The following is a 20,765-nucleotide window of genomic DNA, read 5'->3' as shown; positions in this document are numbered from 1 at the left end:
CCAAAACGCAGTGTTTGCCCGATCAGGCCTGATCGGTCGCCCACACGTGCGTTCACCCACGCCCGCCCCGCCGCAGTGACAAAAAATATAAAAAATGTTTTGATCACTGCACAATCACTTTACAAGTGCTGCGGCGATAAAAAAATCAGTTTTGATATTTTTTATCAATCGCAGCGGCCTCCGGTACTTCGCTAGCCTCCCATTTGTAAGACAGGCTTGCTTTTTTTCTTGGGTAGTCTCAGGGAATACCCCTAAATTTAGTAGTCCAAATGTCAAACAGGGGGTATTCTTCTGAAGAGGCCTACAGGCTTCTGACCCAGTCGGATGAGGATTGGGAACCCTCATCTGATGAATCTAGTGGGTCAGAATATGAACCTGTAGAAAGCAGTGGCAGTCTGACCCAAAGTTCGGACGAGGAGGCTGAGGTCCCTGATAGCACCAGGCGTACCCGGCCCCGTGTCGCTAGACCACAGGTTGCACAGGATCAGCTTCAAGGGCAGCAGAGTGGGGCTGGCGCTGTCAGATTACATGGTGAGGCATACACCAGCAGCGCAGCCCATCCTGGACCTAGTACCAGCACTGCCGTACAACATGGTGAAGTGACGAGCACCAGAAGGGCAGTTGAAGCTGGTACGGTGGCACGTGCAATAGTTACCCCGTCGCAGCCACCGCACAGACAGGCCCGTAGAGCCCCTAGAGTCCCTGAGGTGCTGGCAAACCCGAATTGGCAGTCCCCAACTTCAGCCGCACCTGTAGTTCCCCCTTTCACTGCCCAGTCTGGAGTTCGGCTTGAGACAGCTCAGATCGGTTCGGCACTGGGATTTTTTGAGCTGTTCTTGACTGCGGAGCTCTTGGACATAGTCGTGGCAGAAACAAATCGCTATGCCACTCAATTTATATCCACCAACCCGGGAAGCTTTTATGCCCAGCCTTTCCGGTGGAAACCAGTCCAAGTTTCCGAAATTAAAATTTTTCTGGGCCTTCTCCTCAACATGGGTCTAACCAAAAAGCATGAATTGTGGTCATATTGGTCCACGAACCCAATTCATCACATGCCCATGTTCTCTGCTGCTATGTCCAGGACACGATTTGAGACCATCCTGCGTTTCCTGCACTTTAGCGACAACACCACCTCCCGTCCCAGAGGCCACCCAGCTTTTGACCAGCTCTACAAAATTCGGCCCCTCATAGACCACTTCAACCAGAAATTTGCAGATTTGTATACCCCTGAGCAAAACATCTGCGTAGACGAGTCCCTTATACATTTTACCGGGCGCCTTGGCTTCAAACAATACATCCCAAGCAAGCGCGCCCAGTATGGGGTCAAATTGTATAAGCTCTGTGAAAGGGCCAAAGGCTATACCCACAAATTTCGGATCTATGAGGGAAAAGATCAGACCCTGGAGCCGGTCGGTTGCCCTGACTACCTGGGGAGCAGTGGGAAGACAGTCTGGGACTTGGTGTCACCCTTATTTGGCAAGGGGTATCATCTTTATGTGGACAATTTCTACACAAGTGTGGCCCTCTTCAGGCATTTGTTCCTAGAACAGATTGGGGGAAGCCCGCGCAACTAGTTCGCGCGGTGCCACAGCAGCCAACGGCTCGTTACCACCCGTCTTGCAAGGGGGGAGAGGGCTGCCTTGTGTAATGAAGAACTGCTTGCGGTGAAATGGAGAGACAAGCGTGACGTTTACATGCTCTCCTCCATTCACGCAGACACGACAATAAAAATAGAACGGGCAACCAGTGTCATTGAAAAGCCCCTCTCAGTCCTCGACTATAACCTTCACATGGGAGGGGTGGACTTCAATGACCAGATGTTGTCTCCGTATTTAGTTTCCCGACGCACCAGACGCTGGTATAAGAAGGTGTCTGTATATTTGATTCAATTGGCTGCATATGATAGTTTTGTTCTCTACAGTAAGGCTGGGAGAACAGGATCCTTCCTCAAATTTCAGGAAGAGATCATCGAGAACCTCCTGTATCCAGAAGGTTCCGTGGCCCCATCCACCAGTGTAGTTAGCAGTCTACACGAGCGACATTTCCCCAATGTCGTTGCTGGTACCTCAACCCAACCCTCACCCCGAAAAATATGTCGTGTCTGTAGCAGGAGTGGAATAAGGCGTGACACCTGCTATTTCTGTCCTGACTGCCCTGACCACCCTGCCCTATGCTTAGTGGAAGTACCATACACAGGTACACTTAGCATAGGGATCACATCTCACAGGACAGGTACACAGGGCTATTAGGGCCCATTCACACACAGCTGCTGCAAACCTCTCCTTTCACCTGGGACAAAGTGCATAATGTACTTCGCCACATCTCTGGGCGATTTGCGCTTTGCACATTGTCCCATGGGGAAGGAGAGGTTTGTCCTATAAAGGAAAAAAAAAAAAAAAAAATCACCAGTAAGCAAAAAAGTTAACGTTCAGTTCAAAAAGTTAAATAAAGTTTATATGTTCTGTTCAAATGTTATAACGTTAATAAAATTTATTGCGTTGCGGCCTGGTTTTTTCTTTTTTGTTTTCTTTTTTTTTTTACCTTCCAGGTGGACCAACCAATCGACTAGCTGCAGCACCTATGTGCATTCTGACAGAAGCATTGCGCTGCTGTCAGATTACACAAAAGTCGGTGTATGCGGCGCTGCAAGACAAGATTTCTCCTCTGCAGTAAAAAATACGTTTGCCGAGGCTTATGAGCTGAGGAGGCGGCGGTGTTCCTATGCTTTGGCAAACACTTTGTATATATATAAAAAAAAAAAAATCCCGGCAATGATTTATTCATCCACATTGATTGATGTGAATGGAGAAATCGGGTTTGCCAGGGCAAAGTGGGTATGGATGTTGGGCGGAGCTCCTATGTCCTGGCAGACGTCTTTCCCCTCTTTTTTTGGCAGAGATTTTTTCATCCACAGTGATCGATGTGATGTGAATGAAGAAATCTGTGCCGTTCATTTTTTCTTTCAGCCCAGAGGCTGAACGGAAAAAAAAAAAAATCTCATTACCTGTATGCTCAATATAAGGTTAATAGCAGAAACTCCTAATGCTGGCCATACATGTAATGATTGCGGAGACCCTCAATTGCTAGGGCAGTACAAACACCCCACAAAGGACCCCATTTTGGAAAGAAGACACCCCAAGTTATTCGCTGAGGGGCATATTGAGTCCATGAAAGATTTAAATTTTTGTCCCAAGTTAGCTGAAAGTGAGACTTTGTGAGAAAAAAAAAAATACAATTTCCGCTAACTTGTGCCCCCAAAAAATTAATTCTATGAACTCGCCATGCCCCTCATTGAATACCTTGGGGTGTCTTCTTTCCAAAATGGGGTCACATGTGGGGTATTTATACTGCCCTGGATTTTTAGGGGCCCTAAAGCGTGTGATGAAGTCTGGGATCCAAATGTCTCAAAATGCCCTCCTAAAAGGAATTTGGGCACCTTTGCGCATCTAGGCTGCAAAAAAGTGTCACACATGTGGTATCACCGTACTCAGGAGAAGTTGGGGAATGTGTTTTGGGGTGTCATTTTACATATACCCATGCTGGGTGAGATAAATATCTTGGTCAAATGCCAACTTTGTATTAAAAAAAAGGGAAAAGTTGTATTTTGCCGAGATATTTCTCTCACCCAGCATGGGTATATGTAAAAAGACACCCCAAAACACATTGCCCAACTTCTTCTGAGTACGGCGATACCAGATGTTTGACACTTTTTTGCAGCCTATGTGGGCAAAGGGGCCCACATTCCAAAGAGCACCTTTTGGATTTCACAGGCCATTTTTTGTACATTTTGATTTCAAACTACTTTGCACGCATTTGGGCCCCTAAAATGCCAGGGCAGTATAACTACCCCACAAGTGACCCCATTTTGGAAAGAAGACACCCCAAGGTATTTCATAATGGGCATAGTGAGTTCATGGAAGTTTTTATTTTTTGTCACAAGTTAGTGGAATATGAGACTTTGTAAGGAAAAAAAAAAAAAAAAAAAAAAAAAAAAAAATCATCATTTTCCGCTAACTTGTGACAAAAAATAAAAAGTTCTATGAACTCACTATGCCCATCAGCGAATACCTTAGGGTGTCTACTTTCCGAAATGGGGTCATTTGTGGGGTTTTTCTACTGTCTGGGCATTGTAGAACCTCAGGAAACATGACAGGTGCTCAGAAAGTCAGAGCTGCTTCAAAAAGCGGAAATTCACATTTTTGTACCATAGTTTGTAAATGCTATAACTTTTACCCAAACCATTTTTTTTTTTTTTTTATCAAAGATATGTAGAACAATAAATTTAGCGAAAAATGTATATATGGATGTAGTTTTTATTTTTATTTTTTTTTATTTTACAACTGAAAGTGAAAAATGTAATTTTTTTGCAAAAATTGTTAAATTTCGATTAATAACAAAAGAAGTTAAAATGTTAGCAGCAATGAAATACCACCAAATGAAAGCTCTATTAGTGAGAAGAAAAGGAGGTAAAATTCATTTGGGTGGTAAGTTGCATGACCGAGCAATAAACGGTGAAAGTAGTATAGTGCAGAATTGTAAAACGTGGTCTGGTCATTAAGGGTGTTTAAGCTAGGGGGGCTGAAGTGGTTAATGCCCTCCTTGCCCAGTCTGAGTTTTGGTGGGTGGCCATCTCTTGGTAGGTTTGCTGTTCTGCCGTGTTCTTTCCATTTGGTTAGGATAGATTTGATGGTGCTCCTGGGGATCATCAAAGATTTAGATATTTTTTTATAAACTAACCCTGACCTGTACTCAACAACACTGTCCCTTACTTGTTTGGAGAGGTCCTTGGTCTTCATGGCAGTGTTTTGGTTAGTGATGCTTCTTGCTTAAGGTGTTGCAGCCTCTGGGGCCTTTCAAAAAAAAAAAGTGTGTATATGTAATGACAGATCATGTGACACTTAGATTGCACACAGGTGGACATCATTTCACTAATTATGTGACTTCTGAAGGTAATTGGTTGCACCAGAGCTTTTCGCACATGCCAATTTTCTGTTTTCTATTTCTAAACAAATAGTTTTATTTATATATTTTTCTCATTTCACTGCACCAACTTAGACTATTGTGTTCTGATCTATCACATAGAATTCAGATTAACAAAACATTGAACTTAAGGCTGTAATGTAACAAAATACAAAAAAAGTCAAGAGGGGTGAATACTTTTGCAAGGCACTGTAGATGATGGGAGAGGTCTCTACTGATCCCTGATATATTTATACATAGTAATTCGATCTCTCCTCAGTCATCTTTTTTCTAAAGTGAATAACCCTAATTTTGATCATCTTTCAGGGTACTGTAGTTGTCCCATTCCAGTTATTACTTTTAGTTGCCCTCCTCTGAACCCTCTCCAGCTCTGCTATGTCTGCCTTGTTCACAGGAGACCAGAACTGTACATAGTACTCCATGTGTGGTCTGACTAATGATTTGTAAAGTGGTAGGACTATGTTCTCACCATGGGAATCTACATTTTGTATGTACGGGTGACTTGCATTATTCCTACCCATGTGCATAACCTTACATTTGTCAGTGTTAAACCTCACCTTCCACTTATCTGCCCAGGCCTCCAATCTACCCAGATCCATCTGTAGCTGTATAGTGTCCTCTTGTCCTCTTCCGTGTCAATTACTTTACACAGTTTAGTGTATGCAATAAGCTAGCTCCATCAAGTTGTGGCTGCAGCCAATGGAATTATCAGAGGAGGAATTTGGATTACTTTAATTAAACAATGGTTTTATCTAAAACTGATTGGGCCAGATTTATCATGACTCTGACAGCTCACTCCACTTTCACATATGGCTAAAGTCAGTTTTAGCCAAGTCAGATTTATGATCGGCCCTTTAAGACTGTAATAAATGTGGTTTGACGGTAGCAGTTTATCCGTCAGTAAGCAGCTTTACAAAAGTCGCACATCTTTACGAAAAAGTTGCACGTTTTTATGAAAAAGTCGCATGTTCTATTAAAAAGTCTCATAAGATAAGCATGGTCCTCACTGGAGTGAAATTGCGACTTTTTTGCGACTTTTGAAATAGTCCCAATAGTAAATCTGTCTAGAGATTCATTTACATAAGAAAACACGCCCACTTTCAGAATACTGGTGAGCATAGTGCAGTCTCGCAAATTTGTGCGCAGTTTTAGTGTTTGCGCATTTTTTTGGGACTTTTTCACTCCATTATTCTGACCTGAGCTAATGATAAATCTGGCCCATTGATTCTTGCAGGAGTATGGACGCAGGAGAGTATTTCCGTTCGGACTTGCTTTGGACCTTTAATAGGACAAGAAAGTCAATCTCTTGAAGTTGCCGGCTGGACAGATAAATCTGCTAACCACATCTGGAAGGTAAGACGTTTACCATATCATAGATTCACACTTCCCCTTATATTCTAGGGAACATGATCTCTGGTCATTCTGATCTTAATAGGCCATGAATCGAATTCCAAAACTGCAGTGAAGACTGGAACTTATTTAGGCTGAGTAGTAACAGAGAGGGATTATCATATCACAGATTTATGTCATCCATGGGTTTTGGAAAGCTTGGTGACCAACCTTATGAGTTCTGGAATATCTTCATTCATCAGTCTGGCAAGTTTTTAATAATCTTTTTAATTATTGCAGATTTACAGCAACAATGTGATGGAGTTCTGCATCATAACGACGGACGAGCATGAATGTAACTGGATGATGTTTGTCCAGAAGGCCAGGTATGCAGACTATCGCCCCTCACTTGTAGCCCGCCTGGATCTGCAGCTATAATTATAATCCTTATTTTGTGTTTTAAGGAATCTGGATGAACAGAATCTTGTCGCTTATCCTCATAATGGGAAGATCTACTTCTACACCACCCGGGACATCCCAGCACAGGAGGAGCTGCTGTTCTATTACAGCCGGGACTATGCTCAGCAGATGGGTAACTAATCTGCATTATATGCTACAGCTTAATATGAGCTATAGGGAATGCTGGAACCCCTAGTGATTACAGTTCAATGGGCGACCAAGTCCATGGTCCTTAAAAAAGTACCCTGTAACCTGGGAGTTACAGAACCACATGAAATAAATATGACCATACAGATGTAGCAGTTGTTAACTGCCATGCTGCCCTACTCCAGTAATGCAGCGCCCTGTGCTATTCACGTTGTGTGCTGTCCATACACATTGTGTAACAACTGCCTTAAATAGTGTAGAGCACTTCTTCAAGGGTCCATTCACCTGTCCGCAAAACAAGGAGACTGGCTATGTGCGTTCCGCATTTTGTCTGCAGACAAGAATAGGACATGATCTATTTTTTGCAGAACAGAAGTGCGGATGCGGATAGCACACTGTGTGCTGTCCGAATATTTTCCGTCCCCGTTGAAAATGAATCGGTCTGGATCTGCGAAACGGATCCGGATCCATTTTGCGGTCGTGTGAGTGGACCCTAATAGTGTAGCGCGCAGACAGTTAATGATTACTACATCTGTATAATAACCCTTATAAATAGCCATAAAGCAGCAAGATATAGATTAATTTCTCCATCATGTTATACACTGCTTATATCCAGGGGTCACCCTGCAATCCAGCATTGGTGGTCGTGCTTGCACACTATAGGAGAAGGCGCCTGCCTTTCTGGTGGCCCGGGACCGCAGGAGTGCAATTAAGATGCCACCTATTCCTGTAGTGTGGAAGCATGGCCACTGCGGCTGGATTGCAGGGTGGTCGTAACCATGCAAACGAGCAGTGTATAATGTTATGGAAAATGAATCCAGCCAGCAAAGGAAGCAATATGGATAATCACAATACATTAGTAAGTGCCTTGTAGTAACTTTATCTACATGATAAATGTCATTTGCTGAAGTGAGACAACCCCTTTAAGCTGAGCTCTCAGTCGGTCTATACATGAAAATGGAGCAGATCAGCAGATTAATCCATTTTCCACAGGATTTCTACAAGATTATTTGTGCCAGGATCACGTAGAATATGCTGTGTAAGGACAGTGAGGACAACTATTTCTCTGGCTTATAACAATCAAAAGTGTTGTCTCATTTTCTGTCCACAACCAAACGGACCTGTGAGAAACAGATGTCTTCCATGTGCTTTCCGTTTTTTTTCTTCCTCACTGCATACTGAATCGGCTACTCAGATTCTCCAAAAAACGGACCAGAGTAAGGGTGCATTCACACGACCGTAATTGTTTAGCGGTCCGCAAAACCCGGATACCGGCCGTGTGCGTTCCGCTGGTTGCGGACAATAGAACATGCTCTATCTTTTTTGCGGGGCCACGGAACGGAACAACGGATGCGGACAGCACATGGTGTGCTGTCCGCATCTTTTGCGGCCCCATTGAAATTAATGGGTCCGCACCCGTTCTGCAAATTTGCGGAACGGATGCAGATCTATTTATACGATCATGTGAATGCACCCTAAGACATGCAGTGAGTTTCTTTGATGTGTGAAGAGCCTCCTGGCTTGTAAGGGTTCGTGTGCTGTTAAGTTTTAAAACGGACAGCACACTATAACAAAAAAAAACAAAAAAAAACTTTTGTGTGAATAAACCCTCAAAGTTTTTGAAAGCCGCAGCCATTAATTTGCAAGGAAGGCACTAACTCAGCATCCCCTTCCCCAATATACCAGACTCGTGGGGATCCAGAAACTGATCTGAATTGCAGTGTACCTACCACAGTAAACTTACCTGTAATTTTTGCTTGTATCAGGTTTACCTGAGCAGCCGGAGATGCTGCTGTGTCACTGTGGGAAGGAATGCTTATCCTACGCCGAGTTCAAGTCTCACCTGAGCAGCCACGTTAACAGCCACCTCAGCAGTGAGGACACCGGCCAGACTGCGACTCCCAGCAAAGAACGGAAATGGAAGTGCACAGTGTGCCCCAGCTCCTTCTCGTCCTCCTACAAGCTTAATGTGCATTACATGGGGCATATGGGCATGAAGCCCCACAAATGTGAGTTCTGCAGCAAAGCCTTCAGTGATCCAAGCAACCTGCGCACTCATCTATGGATTCACACAGGTTAGCCCTGACCACTGCTCTGCTAACACTGTATTGTAATTACAGGGTCATTGAACTTTCACAAAAACTTTGGATATGTCATAGTGACATCGGTGGGAGGCTGAGTGCTGAGACCCCCACCACTCGCTAAAGCTAGGAGAATAAAGTTCTCAGCGTGCTCACTCCTTGTTGCAGGAGAAGGAATCAAGATGGGCTCCTAGACTTTCTATTGACCCCATCTCCTTCAGCAGGGAGAGAGCTTTACACATTTTCCTTTGACCACAGGACAGAAGAATCATCGCTGTGTACTCTGCGGGAAGTTATTTACCCAGAAAGCTCACCTGGCCTCACACATGGTTGTCCACGTAGGGGAGAAGAATTTAAAATGTGACTTCTGCGAGAAAATGTTCATGAGGAGACAGGACCTGAAGCAGCACATCCTCACTCATACTCAGTGAGTAACTTATGAAAAAGCACAACACCATGACCACTAGGTTACAGCTTTATCCAGTGGATGTTGATGGATACCATACAAGGTGGCTTTATATTTCACTTACAGTGGGTGTCCTGTTTTTTTTTTTTTTCTACTTATATATCAGCAGAAGCCTATTGTACCCATTGAAAAAATCATACCTACTCCCTGCCATTCTGTTGCAGCTTGCTGTAAACTTCCAAACCAGGTCACGTGTGTCTCTGCAGCCAATCACTACTCTCAGCTTTGCTATGTGCCCAAGCAGCATGTCACTTCTGGGTCATATCACCATTGAGACCCCTCTAGGGATGAGTTTAGCAAGCTTTGGATGCTACATCCGAAGTCACTTCGCTAAAAAATTTGTTTCAATGCTGTATGGAGAGTCGTCTCCGTACACCATTAAAATATACCGCCTCCAATAAGCTGAAGTCAGTTTTTCGCAAAGTCGTGCGAGACTTTGGTAGAATAACTTTGGTAGCTGATATTTGAAAACTTGACCAAACTCTGCTTCGTTTCCGACTAGTACCATTGAACTGAGGGCGAGTTCGGTTGCAAGTTTTGAAGTGGTTTTCAACTACCGAAGTTATTCAACAAAGTCTCACACGACTTCGCAAATAACTGACTTTGGCTCATCAGAGCATGTACATTGTAATGCTCATCCCTACCCGTAATAGATTGTTTTGATCCGAATCAGACATTGAGTTTTGAGAACTTGTTTAACCCCTTAGTGACCAAGCCTGTTTGGGCCTTTATGACCAAGCGTTTTTCTTTCTTTTTTCATGGTCTCATTCCAAGAGCTATAACTTTTTTATTTTTCCGTCTATATAGCTTTATGAGGGCTTGTTTTTTACGGGACAAGTTATCGTTTTTAATGGCACCATTTTGGGGTACACATAACTTTCTGATTAACTTTTATTAACTTTCTGGGAGGGAGATGGGGAAAAATAGCAATACTGCCACTGAGTTTTTATATTATAAATTTTATGGCGTTCATTTTTCGGTACAAATAACATAATATCTTTATTATCTGGGTCAGTACGATTACAGTGATACTAAATACTTATATTTTTTTTTTTTTTTTTAGTTTTACTACTTTTTTCCAATAAACCCCTTTTATTAACAAAAAACGATTTTGTATTGCCACTTCACAAGACCCATAACTTCTTTTTTTTTTTTTTTTTTTTTTTTTTTTCTATGGAGTTGTGTGAGGGCTTGATTTTTGAGGGACAACTTGTATTTTTCATTGGTATCATTTTGGAGTAAATTCCGCTTTTTGATCGCTTGTTATTACGTTTCCTTTTGGTGGAAACTAAGAATAAATTAGAATTTTAATTTTATTAATTTTTTTACGGCGTTCACCATAGGGGACAATTTATGTAATATTTATGTAGTCCGGGTCGTTACGGACGCAGCAATACCAAACATATGGGGGATATTTTCTTTTAGCAATTTTTTTCATTGAAAAGCGTATTTTCAATGAAAAAAAAGCGCATTTTTTTATTTTATGGAATTTTTATTTATTTAATAAATGTGTATTTTTTTCTATTTTTTTTTACTACTTAAAAGTCCCACAAGGGGACTATAATATACAGTATTTTGATTGCTTTTAAAATGTAATGCATTATCTCTATAATGCATTACATTTCAATAGCAATGCTATTCAAAGATTGACCAGCAGGCTGCGCCAGAGAGACACAGCCTGCTGGAGATAACTGCAGACAGGCTCGGGGCCCTGAACGGAAGCAAGGTAAGCTTCCCAACACATCAGCACCCCGCAATCTTATTTTCGGGGTGCTGATGGGAGACAGAGTGAGTCCGCTCCCTCTGTCACCACTTTACATGCAGTGGGCGCAGGGTTAAACAGCCCGGATCGGCACTTCTGCAGCGCTTAGACTTGGCCGCCGTAAAAAAAAAAAAACTGCCCTAATTCTCATCCACTTTGCTGGTACTGCACAACGCTGCAGATTTTCTGCATGTAAATATCCAGGTATTCTGTCATGTGTGAGCCCAGCCTTAAGGTTCAGGCATTGTTCAGATCACTGCCACTTAGCTGAAATTTGTGTTCTCCCCCAACAGGGAACGTCAAATCAAGTGTCCAAAATGTGACAAGAACTTCAGTAGAACGAACCATCTGAAGAAACACCTCAACTCTCATGAAGGCAAGCGGGACTATGTGTGCGAAAAGTGCTCAAAGGCCTTCCTCACCAAATACCACCTCACCAGACACCTCAAGATCTGCAAAGGCCCAAGCCCTACCACACTTACTGATCAAGATGAGGAAGAGGAGGATTCTGAGGAGGAAGAATTAGTGAGCCCAGATTGTAATGTGTTCACTACAGACACACATCTGTCGTCGCACACATGACACAAACTGTATTTATTTTATTTATTGTGTGCATCTGGACTGATCTGTGTTCTCCACAAGTCTGTATATACTGAGGTGTCTGTACAAATAAACCAAATGTAAAAGTCCTGGCAGACTCCAGTGACTACCACTACTCCAAAATATCCCTTCATTTTAGATCTACAGCTGCTCCAGGCATGTAGTTAGCATGTAGATGCATAGGGGCAGTAGACCAAGAATGAATATATATGTCTCGCTTGTATCAATGGGGGACACAGAACTGTAGGTATACCTGCTTGCTGCCACTAGGAGGAGACACTAGGCTAAAAAGTGTTATGCTCTCTCCAGGCTGGAAGGTGTATAGCCAGCAGAGGAGGAGCTATCAGTTTTTAGCTTAGTGTTGTAAGAGGCAGACCTCCCTGCTTGCAGAAAAGGTAGGAGGCCACAGCAGCATATCCACGAAATCCTCTTTATTCAAACGAGCGCCTCACGACAAGGCATAAAATTAACAGCGACGTTTCGGCTATGACTAGCCTTTATCAAGCATGTATAACAATTAAAATCACTGCATATAAATACCCATATTAGACACGCCCACTATACTGCTCAACCAGTAAAATCCAGAGACTGCAGGTAACACCCACCCATCGCTAGATGTCATCCAAATTACTCACATAGATCAGCTGACTAGAATCCCATATTCACCTGTGGGGAATTATGTCGTCCATTTCTCCTTACAGGTGATGGCGTTGCGTCGTCCATAATGCGCATGTTGTTTATCTCCATTGCATCATCAAACCGCGTCAACTGCAGAGCGCCGTTGAGCACGTGATGTGTACGCCAGAGGGCAGCTCTCCGCTCCGCCTGTTCGCATTGATGAGCGTCATCAAACGGCGGCCCGCTCGCGTCATCGGAAGCGGCCAGCTATGCATCATCAATACGGGCGGCTGGAAAGACGTCATCAAGCGGCGCCATGCTTACGGACCAAAGTCGCGTCGCATAGCGATGCGAAAAACAGACATGCGCACAAACGATCAACGAAACAACAGCTGGGCAAAACCCACACGTCAAAGCAAATACTATATGAAGTGACAAACACAGTGACACATAACCCCATACATTCTGACAAATAATACAGTAAATAAGGTCCACATTGTGAATGCAAAGGTCAGGAGTGAGTGGCATGTGGGCCCAATGGTTATGGGGCCCCGATGCCAACCAGGCCGTCCCTTAAAGAAAACAAATAGGTGGGTGTTTTGGGCAATCAATTATATGGTAATGCAGTAAAAAATATACAACATTAAAATACAAGACAATACAACACAAGAGAGATCAACGTATGCCTGCCACATTGAATTCTAAATTCAACCCAAAGGGTTGTAAAGACTTCAATGTGTAGATCCACTTGAGCTCCTTCTTCCTTAATATTGCGTCCTTATCTCCTCCTCTCCGCAAAGGTCCCACACTATCTATAACTCGAAAACGAAGTTGGTTGACCGAATGCCCTGCATCTACAAAGTGCTTTGCGACAGGTTTATCCATGTTTTTGTTACGTATGGTACTCTTATGCTTATTAATACGCTCCCTAACCTCCATGGTAGTCTCACCCACGTAGGTGAGGCTGCAGGGACACTGGATGGCATATATCACATCACGTGACCTACACGTATAATAACCATTGATTTTATATTTCTTGCCACTATATGGATGGAAAAAATGGTCCCCCTTGAGAACATTCCCACAATTGCAGCATGATAGACATGGATACGTCCCATTTTTGCGGGGAGCAAGTAATTTTTGTTTCACTGTCACATCGCATATATCTGTTTTGACCAGCCTATCACGTAGGCTAGGATTCCGCCTGTATGCCATCATCGGTTGGGAATTGAATTCTTTTATCTCTGGCAACCCCCGCTGGAGTATATGCCATTCCTTTCTAAGGACGTGGGCAATATCACCACTATCCCGACCGAAGATGGACACAAACGGAATCCTAGCCTCGGATGGAGTTCTCACTGTTTTCTGTAGTGCAGTGCGTCTGTCAACCAACTTCGCCTTCTTTTTAGTCCTATCAAGTAAAGATTTTGGATAACCCCGTTCCATAAAACGTGTGCACATAGCATCCACTTTTTGTGTGCACACCTCCTCATCAGAGACAATTCTTCTCACACGTAGAAGCTGGCTCCATGGAATGGAGTCAAGCATTTTCCGTGGATGATAGCTATCATGCATCAGAAGGGTGTTCCTGTCAGTGGGCTTCTGATAAAGATCAGTAGCCAACCGACCACCGGTCACGTACACCCTTACATCAAGGAACTGCAACTCACTAGTCGAAGAGGTGACTGTGAATTGTAGTCCAGGGACTCCCGCATTCAAGTGGACATGAAAAGAATCCAATTCGTCCACTGTACCTGTCCAAATCATAAAAATGTCGTCGATGTAGCGCCACCAACATAGGACCCTCCCAAAGAACGGGGAACGGTAAACCAGTCTGTCCTCCACCTCGGCCATAAAGATGTTAGCATAAGTTGGGGCCACATTCGACCCCATGGCCACACCCCGCTGTTGTTGGTAGAAGGTGTCCCCGAAGAGGAAGTAACTCCTCCTCAGGACCAACTCCAAGAGGTGGAGGACAAACCGGCACACCCCAGGGGAGAGCCCCATGTCGGCCAGGGCCACATCGACGACACCCAATCCATAAGCATGGTCAATCGAGGTGTAAAGTGATACAACATCGAAGCTGACCAATAGATACTGGGCGGGTAATTCCAAATCCTGTAATTTCGATAAAAAGTGGCCAGTATCCTTGATATAGGATGGGGCGGAGGTCGCCCGGACCCGCAGCAGTCTGTCGAGAAAGACAGACAATGGATTGAAAACCGAGCCCCTACCGGAGACTATTGGTCGACCCGGTGGGTCATTCAACCTTTTGTGAATTTTGGGTAGTATGTATAACATCGGGGTGACAGGGTGAGGCACCACAAGATATTGATACAGACCATCATCGATGACTGAATCCCGTAGCGCCTCACCCAAAATCACCCCGACGTCACGCATGATATCCCATTTAGGGTCCCCAGGTAATCGCTTATATACTTCAACTTCACTTAATTGTCTGTCAATCTCGCAAACATACTTGGCAGTGTCCATGACGACCACCGCCCCACCCTTATCGGCAGGTTTGATTGTAATGCGGGTGTCACGTTCCAAAGAAGAGATAGCTTGTCGCTCAGCCTTGGAAATATTGCTACGTCCAAGGCTGGTAGATTTAAGGGATTCGATCTGCTTGTGGACTATATGGATATAAGATTCAACTACATGATTGGAATGCGGTGGTGAAAAGACGCTGGGTTTCTTAAGTGCTAACTCATTACATGTTAACAATGCATCAGGTGTTTTATTAATTATAGATACTTTATTTTCCAATTTTTTGGAGGAAAAGAAGCCCTTTAAACGCAAAGTTCTAAAAAAGCGCTGTAAATCAAGCTCCAAAGAAAACCAGTCCCTCTCGATGGTGGGAGAAAAACTGAGTCCACGGCTAAGTACTTGAACTTGTTCAGGAGTGAGTACTATGGAGGAAATATTCACAACCAGTTGTATTATCTCCTTGGGTTGCGTCTGGTCGATCTCACAGGCTGAGCTTGGTGCGACGGTGGTTTCTCTTTTGTATGCCCGTTGGTGTTTCCTTCCACCTCGGCGACATCCCTGTCGCCTTGCCGACCTAAAAAAGGTGCTGACGTGGAGGGCTCATCGGTGGAATCAGAGAGTGTAGAAAAGCCAAAATGGCTACGGTCAAACCTTCTATTGTATCTCCTCCTAGGTCTGCCTTGCGGCTGTTGGTTACGCCAATTGTAGACTTTGCCGGCCTGATAATCTTCCAAGTCTCTGTGCCACAAAGTCTACAATTGGCGTAACCAACAGCCGCAAGGCAGACCTAGGAGGAGATACAATAGAAGGTTTGACCGTAGCCATTTTGGCTTTTCTACACTCTCTGATTCCACCGATGAGCCCTCCACGTCAGCACCTTTTTTAGGTCGGCAAGGCGACAGGGATGTCGCCGAGGTGGAAGGAAACACCAACGGGCATACAAAAGAGAAACCACCGTCGCACCAAGCTCAGCCTGTGAGATCGACCAGACGCAACCCAAGGAGATAATACAACTGGTTGTGAATATTTCCTCCATAGTACTCACTCCTGAACAAGTTCAAGTACTTAGCCGTGGACTCAGTTTTTCTCCCACCATCGAGAGGGACTGGTTTTCTTTGGAGCTTGATTTACAGCGCTTTTTTAGAACTTTGCGTTTAAAGGGCTTCTTTTCCTCCAAAAAATTGGAAAATAAAGTATCTATAATTAATAAAACACCTGATGCATTGTTAACATGTAATGAGTTAGCACTTAAGAAACCCAGCGTCTTTTCACCACCGCATTCCAATCATGTAGTTGAATCTTATATCCATATAGTCCACAAGCAGATCGAATCCCTTAAATCTACCAGCCTTGGACGTAGCAATATTTCCAAGGCTGAGCGACAAGCTATCTCTTCTTTGGAACGTGACACCCGCATTACAATCAAACCTGCCGATAAGGGTGGGGCGGTGGTCGTCATGGACACTGCCAAGTATGTTTGCGAGATTGACAGACAATTAAGTGAAGTTGAAGTATATAAGCGATTACCTGGGGACCCTAAATGGGATATCATGCGTGACGTCGGGGTGATTTTGGGTGAGGCGCTACGGGATTCAGTCATCGATGATGGTCTGTATCAATATCTTGTGGTGCCTCACCCTGTCACCCCGATGTTATACATACTACCCAAAATTCACAAAAGGTTGAATGACCCACCGGGTCGACCAATAGTCTCCGGTAGGGGCTCGGTTTTCAATCCATTGTCTGTCTTTCTCGACAGACTGCTGCGGGTCCGGGCGACCTCCGCCCCATCCTATATCAAGGATACTGGCCACTTTTTATCGAAATTACAGGATTTGGAATTACCCGCCCAGTATCTATTGGTCAGCTTCGATGTTGTATCACTTTACACCTCGATTGACCATGCTTATGGATTGGGTGTCGTCGATGTGGCCCTGGCCGACATGGGGCTCTCCCCTGGGGTGTGCCGGTTTGTCCTCCACCTCTTGGAGTTGGTCCTGAGGAGGAGTTACTTCCTCTTCGGGGACACCTTCTACCAACAACAGCGGGGTGTGGCCATGGGGTCGAATGTGGCCCCAACTTATGCTAACATCTTTATGGCCGAGGTGGAGGACAGACTGGTTTACCGTTCCCCGTTCTTTGGGAGGGTCCTATGTTGGTGGCGCTACATCGACGACATTTTTATGATTTGGACAGGTACAGTGGACGAATTGGATTCTTTTCATGTCCACTTGAATGCGGGAGTCCCTGGACTACAATTCACAGTCACCTCTTCGACTAGTGAGTTGCAGTTCCTTGATGTAAGGGTGTACGTGACCGGTGGTCGGTTGGCTACTGATCTTTATCAGAAGCCCACTGACAGGAACACCCTTCTGATGCATGATAGCTATCATCCACGGAAAATGCTTGACTCCATTCCATGGAGCCAGCTTCTACGTGTGAGAAGAATTGTCTCTGATGAGGAGGTGTGCACACAAAAAGTGGATGCTATGTGCACACGTTTTATGGAACGGGGTTATCCAAAATCTTTACTTGATAGGACTAAAAAGAAGGCGAAGTTGGTTGACAGACGCACTGCACTACAGAAAACAGTGAGAACTCCATCCGAGGCTAGGATTCCGTTTGTGTCCATCTTCGGTCGGGATAGTGGTGATATTGCCCACGTCCTTAGAAAGGAATGGCATATACTCCAGCGGGGGTTGCCAGAGATAAAAGAATTCAATTCCCAACCGATGATGGCATACACGCGGAATCCTAGCCTACGTGATAGGCTGGTCAAAACAGATATATGCGATGTGACAGTGAAACAAAAATTACTTGCTCCCCGCAAAAATGGGACGTATCCATGTCTATCATGCTGCAATTGTGGGAATGTTCTCAAGGGGGACCATTTTTTCCATCCATATAGTGGCAAGAAATATAAAATCAATGGTTATTATACGTGTAGGTCACGTGATGTGATATATGCCATCCAGTGTCCCTGCAGCCTCACCTACGTGGGTGAGACTACCATGGAGGTTAGGGAGCGTATTAATAAGCATAAGAGTACCATACGTAACAAAAACATGGATAAACCTGTCGCAAAGCACTTTGTAGATGCAGGGCATTCGGTCAACCAACTTCGTTTTCGAGTTATAGATAGTGTGGGACCTTTGCGGAGAGGAGGAGATAAGGACGCAATATTAAGGAAGAAGGAGCTCAAGTGGATCTACACATTGAAGTCTTTACAACCCTTTGGGTTGAATTTAGAATTCAATGTGGCAGGCATACGTTGATCTCTCTTGTGTTGTATTGTCTTGTATTTTAATGTTGTATATTTTTTACTGCATTACCATATAATTGATTGCCCAAAACACCCACCTATTTGTTTTCTTTAAGGGACGGCCTGGTTGGCATCGGGGCCCCATAACCATTGGGCCCACATGCCACTCACTCCTGACCTTTGCATTCACAATGTGGACCTTATTTACTGTATTATTTGTCAGAATGTATGGGGTTATGTGTCACTGTGTTTGTCACTTCATATAGTATTTGCTTTGACGTGTGGGTTTTGCCCAGCTGTTGTTTCGTTGATCGTTTGTGCGCATGTCTGTTTTTCGCATCGCTATGCGACGCGACTTTGGTCCGTAAGCATGGCGCCGCTTGATGACGTCTTTCCAGCCGCCCGTATTGATGATGCATAGCTGGCCGCTTCCGATGACGCGAGCGGGCCGCCGTTTGATGACGCTCATCAATGCGAACAGGCGGAGCGGAGAGCTGCCCTCTGGCGTACACATCACGTGCTCAACGGCGCTCTGCAGTTGACGCGGTTTGATGATGCGATGGAGATAAACAACATGCGCATTATGGACGACGCAACGCCATCACCTGTAAGGAGAAATGGACGACATAATTCCCCACAGGTGAATATGGGATTCTAGTCAGCTGATCTATGTGAGTAATTTGGATGACATCTAGCGATGGGTGGGTGTTACCTGCAGTCTCTGGATTTTACTGGTTGAGCAGTATAGTGGGCGTGTCTAATATGGGTATTTATATGCAGTGATTTTAATTGTTATACATGCTTGATAAAGGCTAGTCATAGCCGAAACGTCGCTGTTAATTTTATGCCTTGTCGTGAGGCGCTCGTTTGAATAAAGAGGATTTCGTGGATATGCTGCTGTGGCCTCCTACCTTTTCTATATACCTTTGGATCACGTTGGATCTGTGACCCCTTGCCCAGCTATTGCAAGACCACTAGATCGCCCTTTACAAGCCGTTTGCTGTGCTGCTCCTGACCCATTTTTCTTCACTCCCTGCTTGCAGGGCGGCTTCCTTTTGTTATTTTTTTTTGTTTTGTTTTATCTCTTTCCCTTTTTAGGTAGGGGAAACAGAGGCGCCGAGCCCCTCTGTCTATCCCGGGAGTTAGACTAGTGTCGGATTCCCTCACCGCTCAACCTCCCCAAGAAGCAAAAGTGGACCAGGGCAGCCCAACTCCCCTGCTTCCCGCCAGCCAAAGGTTCACCTGGATCCGGCGAGACCCCCCCCCCGCCATTCCAGTCTCCTGCCACTTTGGGTGCCAGCTGCTAAAGAGGTGACCCTTCTGGTAGTCGGAGGAGGGATGAAGAGAAGAGGATGAAGATGGGGTTAGTAGTCGGGATGAGGTGAGTATTCCCCCCCTCGGCCACCGCGTGTGTGTGTGTAAGGGGACTTTTCACATGGTCATGTTATAGGCTCAAGTCCCCAGAGAGATCTCTCTTTATTTCTGGGATAGGGCACTGGGCACATCGGTCAGATTACTTCCGGCTTCCCAATTTTTCGGGGTCGGCTCCGGTATACACAAGCGGGCACCTCTGTGCTCCGCTTCAGATCACTCTGTTCTCCGGCCGACCAGAAGTGACTCCTGGTCAGCCATGCGCCGCAAATTTAGGCCCCGGCTTCTCTGAAGGGTTGGCTGCATTCAGCGCCTCCCACTGTTATGCAAGGGGGCGGGGCTAAGTTTCCCACTGCAGCTCAGTGGATTCAGAGAACCGCGGCCACACCAGTGGACTCGGACTTCAGTTGTCACCACGCGTCTTAAGGGACCACAGGGTCTGTGTCCCCTGCATACTAGTAGGACGGTTCCTTCCCCCCTCCAGCCGCCACTTATTTTGCATGTGTGAAATGCAAAATTAAGTTTCCTCGCGGCCAGCCGGACTCTGTCTGCTCCGCATGCTGTGAGCCCACGCAGGTTCTGCCCCCCCCCCGCCCAATGCCCGCCCTGACCAGGTGGAACCGGACTGGGCTCGTGTCTTATCCCGGGCAGTGGAGGACCTCTCTAAGATATCCCAATCCACCATTACTCTCATGGGTCGATTGGTTGATAAATCTCCACCTGCGCAGTCAGCACCATTCTCTGGAGATCGCCTTAGGGGCAGAACTTCGCACAAGCGGCTCAGAGCAGGGCGTCATTCCTTCTCTGGCGCTTCAGCATCTCCCCCCTCCCCATGGGTCACGCTTGGACACATCCTCCCTCCCAGAGGAAGTTCTGTCAGATGGGGAAATTGGTATCTCTGACTTGGAAATAGATCCAGAAAAATTTCCAAGATTGCTTCCATAGTAGACAGCTTAGTTTCTGCTGTCCATGACACCTTCCAGGTGCAGGACGACTCCCCCTGCGTGAGTCACCAGGGAGTGTCTTTTCTCCCACCAAGGCAAACTCCTAATGCCTTCCCCTTACATGATGACTTTTTGGTCATCATTGCCAAGGTGTGGGACCATCCAGATCTTCGCTTTTACACACCAAAGTGACTTGATCTGCTGTATCCCTTTCTGGCGGACTGGGACCAAGGTGGACCTTCCGGTAGCTGATAGC

The 20,765-nt window shown here is 45.2% G+C and overlaps 1 protein-coding gene across 4 annotated transcripts in view; it reads left to right on the top strand.

Annotated features, from left to right (window-relative positions):
• PRDM4 (PR/SET domain 4) overlaps positions 1–11,939 on the top strand; it is a 30,939-nt gene extending 19,000 nt beyond the window's left edge. For all 4 annotated transcript variants that reach the window (XM_044281199.1, XM_044281200.1, XM_044281202.1 and 1 more), the window contains 6 exons: positions 6,215–6,333; positions 6,610–6,695; positions 6,774–6,901; positions 8,682–8,990; positions 9,255–9,423; positions 11,518–11,939. In XM_044281199.1, coding sequence (XP_044137134.1) covers positions 6,215–6,333; positions 6,610–6,695; positions 6,774–6,901; positions 8,682–8,990; positions 9,255–9,423; positions 11,518–11,806 — 1,100 coding nt within the window. In that variant the 3' untranslated portion in view covers positions 11,807–11,939. The remainder of the gene's footprint in view (positions 1–6,214; positions 6,334–6,609; positions 6,696–6,773; positions 6,902–8,681; positions 8,991–9,254; positions 9,424–11,517) is intronic.
• The last annotated feature ends 8,826 nt before the right edge of the window (positions 11,940–20,765 follow it).

This window comes from Bufo gargarizans, chromosome 2 (genome assembly GCF_014858855.1).
Source record: "Bufo gargarizans isolate SCDJY-AF-19 chromosome 2, ASM1485885v1, whole genome shotgun sequence".
NCBI classification, from domain to species: domain Eukaryota; kingdom Metazoa; phylum Chordata; class Amphibia; order Anura; family Bufonidae; genus Bufo; species Bufo gargarizans.
The sequence above is the reverse complement of the archived record's forward strand: the minus strand, read 5'-3'. Positions and strand labels throughout refer to the sequence as shown.